General features: G+C 50.1%; 1 protein-coding gene across 1 annotated transcript; it reads left to right on the top strand.

Annotated features, from left to right (window-relative positions):
- The first annotated feature begins 215 nt into the window (after window positions 1-215).
- On the top strand, window positions 216-5,162 carry LOC141165416 (zona pellucida sperm-binding protein 3-like). Its single transcript, XM_073651016.1, has 8 exons — window positions 216-623; window positions 2,870-2,988; window positions 3,598-3,701; window positions 3,774-3,951; window positions 4,019-4,139; window positions 4,320-4,411; window positions 4,590-4,720; window positions 4,915-5,162. Exons 1-8 carry the CDS (start codon window positions 216-218, stop codon window positions 5,160-5,162), a joined length of 1,401 nt encoding a protein of 466 aa, XP_073507117.1.
- The last annotated feature ends 6,122 nt before the right edge of the window (window positions 5,163-11,284 follow it).

The following is an 11,284-nucleotide window of genomic DNA, read 5'->3' as shown; positions in this document are numbered from 1 at the left end:
TCAGAGAGACACATGTACGATATAATCCTGGTCCAAACCTAAGGAGATGTGAACAAATCCCAGTGTGACTCCACCTCATTGCTGTGTCCTCACCAGGTGAGGAGAAGAAGGTGGTCAGCTGAAGGTAATGAGGTGGGTTAATGGTGGTGTGATGAGGAGGGTATAAAGCTCTGCTCCCTTCACTTTCTCCTTGTGTGTCTTGTGCTGCAGTTAGGATGGAGCTGTGGGTCAGGTGGAGTTGTCTACTAGTGGTTCTTCTCTATGGATCAGGCTTTGGTAGCTCCTTGGTTAGACACCAGCGCCAGTCAGATGCTTGGTGGAGGAATTACCAGCCTGGACGGGGATCTTCTAGAGGACTTGGACAGCCTATATCTGGATTGGGGTCTCCCAGGTATAATGGCAGAGACCAACATCTCCGAGACCTTACTCAAGCTCCATCCTCTGTCAGTGTGCAGTGTGGTGAGGACAGGATGGTGGTGACGGTGAACAGAAACTTCTATGGGAATGGTAAGCTGGTGAAGCCCTCAGACCTGACCCTGGGCTCCTGCAGTCCTGGACAGCAGACTACAGATACTACTGTGGTGTTTGACAATGGTCTTCAAGAATGTGGAAACCTCTTACAGGTGAGTGCTCCATATGACAATTCTTCTGCCAGTGATTTTGGTTTTGCACAAGGTCTTGCTAGACATTGACACCAAATTTGTGTGTGTATATGTATATGTATCACCCTGAGGATTCGGCTGCTACAGGGGTATTGCACCTCAACCCAGAGGTGTGATATTCCACTCCTGGGTAAGGATGGAGTGTGGAACTGAGCTCGGTAGGCTGCATGCACTACACACATCCCATTTCCGAGGAACAGGCCGACGGTACTCCCACTTAGAAATGTGCAGGTACGACCGAGTCTGTTCCTGGCTGGAGTGGGAGGGGGGTGGTACATCCCAAGTAGTGTAGGGGCAGATAGGGGGAGCAGCCTGGGTAAAGATAGGAGCTCATTGGGTGCTGGTCACCTGAGCTCACACATAGAGGGTGTATATAAGGTGGGCACCATCAAAGAACAGGGTCAGTCAGTCTGTCAGCCTTTTGGCAGAGCAGAGGAAGAGGAGCAGAGCAGCCCCAGAGAGAGAGAGGAGAAAGAAAGAGACCCAGAGGGGGAAACAGAAAAGGAACTCTGAGAACCCAAAGTCCATCAGCGGGTGAAGAGTTGGCATCAGGGTACCAGAACCCAAGCTGGTGGGGGCAAAAACACACCCCAGCCAGAGACCGGAGGCCGTGGGCAGCGTCTGCCACGGCCACCCACCACATCCACCACGAAGGCATACCACGTGGAGGGTCAGGGAACCCAAGGCCAAGGGTCTCCCAACAGAAGGCCCGAGGGAGCTGGACCTAGGTGGATCACTAGTGGGGACGGCCAGAGGAAAGGACAGAAGGAGAGCTCAGGGTCACGCTCCGGACTTGCTTGGGGGTTGGCTGGATCCAGGACCTGGTGGACGCAGCACGGCTCGGGTGGTCACTTGAAGCTGGAGTGACCGGAACATCAGCAGTGAGTAAATACCCTAAACTGCACAACCCGACTCTGTCTTCATTTAACACCTATGCTGCACCACCACAACCCCCATCCTCTGCACCTGACCCCCTGAGGCTATACCCCACCCGTTGGGGGTTATACCATCAAAAGCTGCACCAACACCATCAGCCTCAGCGGACCCTGCTGCAGCGGCGGCCGTAGTGACCGCAATACAACGGGTGGCGTAGTCGACATTAAGAACTTTATAATATCTGTAGGACTGCCACATACAACTGAGCTTGACACCCTGGGCACGGACTGGGTCACAGCCACTCGGAAGACTACAACCCCCATCTGATCCGGCTCCGGGTATTCCCCTAAAGAATATGGCCCAGGGGGTGCGTCATATATATATATATATATATATATATATATATATATATATATATATATATATATATATATATATATATATATATATATATATATATATATATATATATATATATATATATATATATATATATATATATTTGTGTGACTTTACTTCTGCTAAGACTGTTATAGTTGGGAGTGGGAGAGAAAGCTTAGAGGCTTATTTGCTTGGTTCCTTAATATTTGGTTAAACTAATGAATCAGAATGATAAACATGGCTCTATCTAGCAACTAAAACTTCTGGCATGGAGTTGTAACCTTTTTTAAAACTTTATTGAACATGGTTTCTAATCTGTGGCGGTATAGAGCAGGAGGAGCTGAGCAGACTAATATCCAAGTTGGAAGGAGAATATTGGTTTCTCTTGAGGTATTATGGTTAAGGCCTGCTCTTTCTAGACTCGTTTATCTAGTACTAGGTGTCACCACCCACTGGACAAAAGCATAAGTATGGACTTCAGAATACTGAATCTTTCCAAAAAAAAATAAAAAAAAAAAAAAATAAAAAAATAAATTAAATAAATAAAAAAAACCTTGTTCAGCTGATGGCAATGTGATCCACAGGACATCATGTACAAGGAATTTCTCTTTTAGAACTTCTAGTTTCTGACCACTGATGGTGGAGATATGGGAACAGGTAATTGAGCCTGAGAGAAACTGGAATCATGAGAATAGCAAGACTGTTGCTCTTACCTATTAACATGGCCCCACTGCTAATGTTTAGACCTTAGATGGAGTTGTCCCGTATCCCTTCCATAAAGTACTAAGATAAGGGACCCTTCAGGTCTTTAAAACTACTCTACTGATGTAGCTTTTGCCAGGACAACTGGAAAGCTTAAGGAGCTGGTGTGCAGGAGTTGGATAACCAGCTTCTCTGCTACATCTGAAAAGAAAGTGAACCAAATGACTAACCTACTGATATTCTTCAAGATGACCCCAGACTGGCTGATCTACAACTCCAACCTACGCTACACCCCCACCTCTTCCAGGAATGTGCCCATCATCAGGTCCAACTCTGCTGTGGTTCCTGTCCAGTGTTTCTACCCAAGGTAAGACTCGACAAATACAGGACACATCTGAGGAGCTCAGACTAATCAGATGTTCGTTTGACATGCCCACAGAACTATGCCATGAGATCCCTCAAAAGCTGGCCATACTGTTTTAATGCCCCCTAATTTTCTCTGTGCCTTAACCATTATTCAGTGGTTTAATAACAATGCATATTTTTTTTCATGAGTGTGATCTGATTTTTATGATTGGATAGTACCTAAAGTAGTTTAGACTCTTGACCCCTTCAGCAACACTGTATATTTACTGCTGCAGTTACAGGCATCAATGCTGTTGACTTACAAAAAATGGAGCATGAGGAGGTGATGACCAATGGCATAACTGTTATCCCTAAGATTATCTGGTTCATGTATATGGAAAGGTCAATGTCTTCAACAGGCTCAAACTCGTTCTGCAGGGAGACCCAAAACTAGTCATGAATTGGGGTAGTAGGACCTCATTCATTGTAGAATGTTGGCCACCTTATGATGGATCTGGGGTCATATTGTAAAGTCTGTCCAGGTCAATCTCCACTACATGACACTAACCTGAATGATGGGATAGATCTGTCACTTTTCTAGTCCTTATTCCTGCAACTCTATCTGGTCTAGACATGGTAATGTGAGCAGCAATGCCATCAAGCCAACATGGACTCCATACAGCACCACGGTGACCTCAGAGGAGAGGCTGTCGTTCTCCTTGCAGCTTATGACTGGTAAGAAGCTTCCAGCACTTGGGGTAATGGAGCCAAGTCTTTTGATTGGTTTAATGGGTATTTTCTCTCCAGTGGACTTCAGTGCCCCCAGTTCAATACTGGTATTTCAGCTTGGTGAGAAATTGTACATAGAAGCCTCTCTTGATATCCAGAACCATGTTCCCATGATCCTGTTTGTTGACCGTTGTGTGGCCACCATTACTCCAGATGTGGACTCTAGACCCAGTTATGACATAATCTCCAACAATGGGTGAGTTATAAACATCAATACTGTAAAAGATGCAAAGAAGCCAAATCTACAACTATCTGTTCTCCAGGTGCATGATGGACAGTATGGAAGAAGATTCCTCCTCAGTCTTTGTTTCACCAAGACCTCAAGCCAACAAGCTCCGCTTCATGGTTGATGCCTTCAGATTCACGGATAGTGCCGCTTCTACGGTGAGGACTTCTACTTGATTGATCCTGGTCATACAGTCAACTTGCACAAAGGCTACCAAAAGTGCCATTACTTGGTTACTCTTAACTATACCATGTTACAGATGCTATCAAGCTTGTTTTTACAAAAAAAACACTTCAGTTGCTAAAAGGAAATTGCCAACTTCTAGTATGTTCTCCTAGATTTACATCACTTGTTCCCTGAGAGCTGCTGACATCAACCAGACTCCTGACCCCATGAATAAGGCCTGCTCCTACAACAAGGCATCTAGCAGGTAAGACCCACCACACTACGGGCTGGTCTTGGATCTTGTGTTGACCATGATTCAATGGTTGGTTCTTATTGACTCTCAATCTTTCAATTTTAAACTACGAAGATTGATCTACAGAGCCATCCATAATCTGTCCCTTCCATTGATATCCAAACTCATCTCTTTAGCTTTTTCTTTCCAGTTGGACCTCTGTGGAAGGATCTAGTGGGATCTGCCAGTGCTGCACCACCAGGAATTGTGCTACTGCTGTCGGCCAGAGAACCCAATGGGGATCATCCAGAAGGCAAAGGGGATTTGGGAAGAGGGATGTTGGTGAGTCGGATAGGTGTAGTCTTCTGTGACAAAAAATCAATGTTTTGAAGCGGAGTAAACCTCCCCAAGTGACTTTTGATGTGTAGTTTGCTAGACTTGCAGTCCACCAACTGTTAGAGCCATAGTGCTCAGTGTGCCTTAATGAGCACAAGCTGTTCACATGCGTTTTTAATATGTCTAAATCTTCCTGATAGCTTCTCATGTGGAGAAATATGGCATGGCCACCCTGGGTCCCATACTAGTGACTGGATCCAAGTCTAACCAGGTTACCAGAGCAGGAACCCTCCAAGCTTCCAGGATGAGCGCAGGACGTGAACCTCTACAGTTGTGGGTGCTGGTGGCCATTGGATCTGTCACTTCAGTAGCTGTTGCTGTTGCTCTTACTGTGGCTGGAAAATGTCTTCTGAAAAGATCTTCTCACAAAGAATCTGTGCAGCAATAAACACCATTTGAGGAATGCTTTGTGTCTTCTAGTTATTGTTAGGAACGGAGCAAGAGTCTCTAGATGGGTTGATGCAGTCACGATTTCCTGTAGGCATCACTTGGACAAGTCCTCAAATGGCTACTGGTCTGTTTACACAGGTTGGCATAAAAGATGGTGACAGAATGCTGATACTAGTATGATGTCCCTATAGTGAAGTGCTACTGACAAATTTAGAAAATTATGATCTATATGTAACAAAGGGAAGAAAAATTACACCCTACAAAAATCAGTTCTGTCATTTTTAACAGCATTGTAAAGGGAACCCAAGCTCCTCAGCAAGATATAGATAAATAGAACAAACCTAGATCTTGAATGTGTGTCACCCCAGGCCTGGATGCCACAAACTTGTAAGGCTGTGTCTGAGAGCAGGAGGGAGGTTCTCTGGTCATGGACCATTTGCATGCAGTACCTCCTGTCCGAGGCCAGTAGGGGGAGCAGGCTGCCCCTATAAAAACTGGTACTGAGGGCAGGGTTAGAGAGACCAGGACTGAAGCATCCAGAAGGGTTCCCAGAAGAGAGGGACAGGTCAGCAGCAGCTGAGGAGTCCAGGAGGCAAAGGAGGAACAGAAAGCCAGGGACAGAGGCGACGAGAGACTACACAACCGGACACTGGGGTCCGAGGTGGTCAGGGTTGCAGGTCCTGCAGCAGATAACCAACCCGCAAGGGATTTCAGGTCCCTTGGCCTAAGAAGCCTGGAGGTTCCGCCACACAGAGGGACCGGTACAGCACGGAGAAGCTACAGGTACCTAAGGCCCGAGTTGTAAGCCATACAGGCTTGGTACATGGCAAGCTCAGGGATGTGGCCTATGATACCACTAAAGGGGGAGATGGTCAGCAAGGGCAGAGAGAACGGTAGGCCTACCCACTCACCCGAATGCCCTCAGACACCCAGGCCCATTCCTACCCTGTACTCCTGGTGGGTCTGTGATAAGTTCTGCAGTAAAAGACCCTGGACTGCATTATTGGACTCTGTGTGATTACTGCAGCGCCTGCACCATCACCCCCAACATCCCATTACACTGCCCTGAGGCTACACTCCTCTCGTGGGGAGTTGTACTACTCCCTGCTGCATCCCCCAACACCAGCCTCAGCGGTCTGCCTTGCAGCGGCGGTCCTCCCTGACCGCAATCCACGGGTGGCGTAGTCGGACATTACAAAAAACTTTATAAAAGGCTGCGACTGGTCTGACCACCCTGAGCCACGGGACTGGGTCACCACTTCTACTACCAGCATTGCCCTGAAGTCCGGTCTCGAGTGCCCCACGGCCCAGGGGGCGAGTCAGCTTTGGCGTAGTCAGCAGGATTGTGACCAACCCGCCACAAATGGGTATTGCGTGCCTGAAAGACTGTACACGTGCCTTAAAAAGAAGTTTTCAGCAGTCTCCCGCCATCTTCAGCAGTTTTCCCGCCATCGGACGCCATCTTCAGGAAGAAGAGGGGCGTGGACGTCCAAAGCGCGTGAGACTTGAAGCCCCGCTCTACACACAGACGCTGCGCAAGGTCCTGGAAGGGAGAGAGCGATGTTGACGTCACCAGGACGCGACGCAAGGTCCTCGCACGGAGCAGCACCAGCGGAGCCGCGGCCTACAGAAGAGGATCGTCGACAGGTAGGCCACACTTAACTAGGGGGGAGGAAGATGACTGATGTGGAGGGGCCCTCTACAACCGGCGGGGCTGCAGCGGCAGTGATGCCGTTCTCTATGCCCTACATCCCCGGAGCAGCCTGGCTACCCCAATACTCAGGGGACCCCCATACCTTAACTGACTTTAGGAAAAGACTGCACAGTTTATTCAAAGTATCCCCTGATGGGGCAGCTCACCGGTGCAGCCCAGCGGGAAGTGAAATCATGGTCAGATGAGGAGAAAAGGACAGTAAAGGACATTCTGACCCGGCTGCGGAGTACCTTTGATACCCGCACCTCAGCAGAAATCAAAATGCGGTTCTATGGCTGTAAGCAGCGGGCCCAGGATAGTATCAGAGATTATGCCTTGAACCTGCAAGAAGCCCTGAGAGCTATCAAACAAGCTGACCCTGGTAGCGTGCAGGACTCTGATAAACTGTTGACTGACCAGTTCATAGGTCTGCTGTCCAGCGCCCACAGAACCCAGCTGCGCCTCATGGCCCTACAGAACCCAGATTTGACTTTTGCGCAGTTCAAGGATCGGGCCATCCGGGTGCTCAGAGAACCCGCAGCAAGTGGCGCTGTAGCTTCCCGGCGCCCTGCCAACACTTACCACCAGGGGGCAGCGCCCTACCCCGCAGACCTTGTGGGGGCTGATGCACAGGCCCTAAATCCATCCCAGCCTGCAGACCTGCACCATCAGGTCCAGGAGCTAACAAAGAGTGTGGCTGCATTAACCAGGACCGTACAGTCGTTGCAGGTGAAACCGTCAAGACCAATCGAGCTGGCTTCCAGTCCGGAGGATGTCCCGTGGCGTCGACATAGGAGGATCCCGCCGTTCAGAGGGAGGCCCGCCGACCGCTACACTGAGGATGGACAGCCGATTTGCCGCCGTTGCAGTCAGCCAGGACACATAGCAAGGTACTGTACTTTAAATGGGTCCAACCTGGGGCAGAGGGCCAACCCCCAGGCATAAGGTCATCAGGCCCGTCTAATTGGCGTGATAAGTACGTGGGGGGACTCCCGGTCTTACCTGTAGTGCTGGACGGTATCCCCATGAGTGCACTGCTGGACACCGGGTCTCAAGTGACTACCATCCCCTACGTACTTTTCAAGCGGTACTGGAGTGACGCGGATATAACCCGCTACCCAGACGACGACTTAAGCATCATTGCCAGCAATGGCCAACCCATGCCGCAGGTTGGGTTTCAGAGAGATGACCATCAAGATTGGTAAGGTGGAACTGCCGGCACAGGGAGTGATCAGTGTGGACATTGACCGTCGTGAAAGTCACCCTAAAATAACTGTGGGTACTAATGTAATTGAAAACTGTCTTTCAGAAGTAATTGTGATTTTACAGCAGGTGGCGATGAATGCGAGCTCCAGCCAAAAGAGGGTCCTCCAGAAAGAGATAAGAGCCCTGATGAGACGGCATCAGGTAGAACTGTCTGGTGGTGAGATCGGTAGTGTAAGAATGAGTGACCCATTCCCCATTTCCATGCCTCCCAAAAGTGAAATGATGATCTGGTGTCGGACTGCAATCGGGTTGAGAGGCAGAGATTACCAAGCCATGGTAGAACCCGTGTACTCAGACAGCAGGCCCACCATTTTGACAGCCCGGGGGGTGGTTGATGTCCGTCATGGGAGGGTGCCCGTTCGCATTCTCAACATTGGGGAGAGGGAGGTACACCTACCCAGGTACGCTACACTTGCCAAACTGTTTGCTGTTGAGCACAAAGCTATCAGGGCCGTGGAACCGTTGCCTCCATCTCCACAGGCGGAGGGTAATGTCTCCCAGAAACAAAAGGAGGACTGGTGCCAGAAACTCCACGTGGGTGCTGACTCCACTCCCCTGCACCAAAAACAAGGCGTCTACCGGGTGGTACAGGAGTACGAGAGAATTTTTACTAAGCACCCGCTAGACTTCGGCAGAGTAAAAGGGATAGAACACCATATCCCCACAGGGAGCCACCCACCAATAAAAGAGAGGCACAGACCTGTACCCCCTGCACATTATCAGAACGCCAAGGGTATGCTGCGGGAAATGAAAGAAGCTGGGGTCATTAGAGATAGCTGTAGCCACTGGGCAGCCCCCTTGGTTCTGGTCAAAAAAGAAAGACGGTACCATGAGAATGTGCGTGGACTATAGATAAATCAATCATATCACCCATAAAGATGCGTACCCATTACCTAGGATAGAGGAGTCTTTAGCAGCTCTAAAATCAGCTAATTTCTTCTCTACTTTGGACCTTACTAGCGGGTACTGGCAGGTTTCTGTGGCAGAGACCGACAAGGAGAAGACCGCCTTCACCGCCCCGATCCGACTGAGTGAGTTCAACTGTATGCCCTTCGGGCTCTGCAATGCACCAGGGACCTTCCAGAGGCTGATGGAATGCTGTCTAGGGCACCGAAACTTCTAGACGGTCCTCCTTTACCTGGACGACGTGATCGTCTATTCGAAGACTTACGAGGACCATCTAAAGCACCTGGCCGAGGTGTTCGAAGCCATGGCAGGCTACGGCCTGAAAGTGAAGCCTTCAAAGTGCCACCTGTTAAAACCAAAGGTCCAATACCTAGGACACGTGGTGAGTGCAGAGGTAGTAGCCCCCGACCCCGACAAAGTTACAGCCATCAAGAGCTGGCCAAGCCCCTCTAACATCAAGGAAGTGAGGCAATTCCTCGGGTTGGTAGGCTACTACCGAAGGTTCATCCCCGGGTTCACAAAGATGGCAGCCCCTATGCAGGACCTCCTGATAGGGCAATCTAAATCCAGAAGTCACAAGCCACCCTTCAAGTGGGACAAGACGGAAGAGGAGTCCTTCCGCCAGTTGAAGATGGCCCTCACGGGGAATGAGATACTGGCCTACCCCGATTATGGCCAGCCTTTTATCCTCCACACAGATGCCAGTAATGTGGGGCTGGGAGCCGTACTGTCACAGAACCAACAGGGCAGAGAAAGGGTGATCGCTAGTGTTGAGCATTCCGATACTGAAATATCGGGTATCGGCCGATATTCGCGGTATCGGAATTCCGATACTTAATTCCGATACTTTTACAATATCGAATACCGGAATCAGAAGTTCCCATAATGCCTGCGCTCTGCAGTGTCTGTGAAGGATGACAAGTTGGATGGCAGCGCGATCCAGCCTGTCATCAGAATGCCATCCCAGCGGGGGAGAATTCTCCTGATTGTTTAAAAGCCGGCGCGCGGTAAAAAGCCGCCGGCTTTTAAACAATCACACAGCCCCATACTGCTTCCCCGCAGCCTCCCACCCCAATCTTCCGCTCCCCTCGCCACCTCCAATCCCAATCGTAAATTAGGACCGGGCGGGGAGCGCAGCACCAAGGAGCGGGGAGCGAAGGACCCGGGCGGGGAAGCCGGCAGTGAAAAGACTTCACCGCCGGCTTTCCCGTTCTGTGCTGCGCTTTCCCGTCGGTTATTTCAAATGAACAGCTGAGGTATCAGGTGATGCCGATCAGCTGTTCATTTGAAGTCGCCGCGGTGCCCTCGGAGGGTTCATGTGAGTTCATGCTTGACTGCATGAACTCACATGAACTTTCCCACGGCCGCACAGGTCAGCCTCACCTCCCAGACCATCAGACCCGTCATGATGTGTGTGTGTGTGCGATGTGTGTGTGTGTGCGATGTGTGTGTGTGTGCGAGTGTGTGCGATGTGTGTGCGCGCGGGGTGTGTGTGTGCGATGTGTGTGCGGGGTGTGTGTGCGATGTTTGTGCGGGTGTGCGCGTGCAGGCAGACATAGGCCGATGTGACACTACTACTCCCATCGGCCTATGTCTGTCCCCCGTCCACTCCTGCCAGCAGGATCAGCTCGATGGGAGCAGTAGTTCCCATCAGCCTGATCCTGCTATTTAAATTGCCCTACTGTGTCCCCAATAAATGTTAAATACATGTCATTGGTGGCCAGTGGTTATCTAAAAGAAATTAGTTCATACATTACCTGTCCCCGCCGATCACCACCTAAAATAAAGTAAAAAATAAAAAACTACACCTATACTCACCTAGACACCTAATTCCCCGAAGCCATCGATCTCCTGTAATAAAATATAAAATAATAAAGCACAACCTTATCCTTACCCCTCCGGAGTAGTTCACGAGTGTCCCACGAAGATCTCCAGTTTAGAGCAGCCACACAGAATGTGACCGCTCTGAACCGCTGCCGCCGCTAGAATGACGGGGCCGTAAGGGTTCACCGGAGTTCAGGCAGCGCTGCTCCGGTTAGCTCCTTTACGGCCCTGCTGTATCGTGAGAAATTCCCACGGTACAGCAGTGCCGTAAAGGAGGTCTCCGGAGCTGCGCTGCCTGAATGCACTCCGGTGACCTCAGTCAGTGGCTCCCGCTGCCGGGAGCGGACGTGTTCCCGGCAGCGTGAGCTTACAGCAGCCATGCACAGCTGTCACCATCTCCAGATGTGACAGCTGTGCATGGGAGATCAGCG

Source organism: Phyllobates terribilis, unplaced genomic scaffold, assembly GCF_046119375.1.
Source record: "Phyllobates terribilis strain yellow unplaced genomic scaffold, ASM4611937v1 Scaffold_11__3_contigs__length_659146591, whole genome shotgun sequence".
In the NCBI taxonomy this organism is placed as follows: Eukaryota; Metazoa; Chordata; class Amphibia; order Anura; family Dendrobatidae; genus Phyllobates; species Phyllobates terribilis.
The sequence above is the reverse complement of the archived record's forward strand: the minus strand, read 5'-3'. Positions and strand labels throughout refer to the sequence as shown.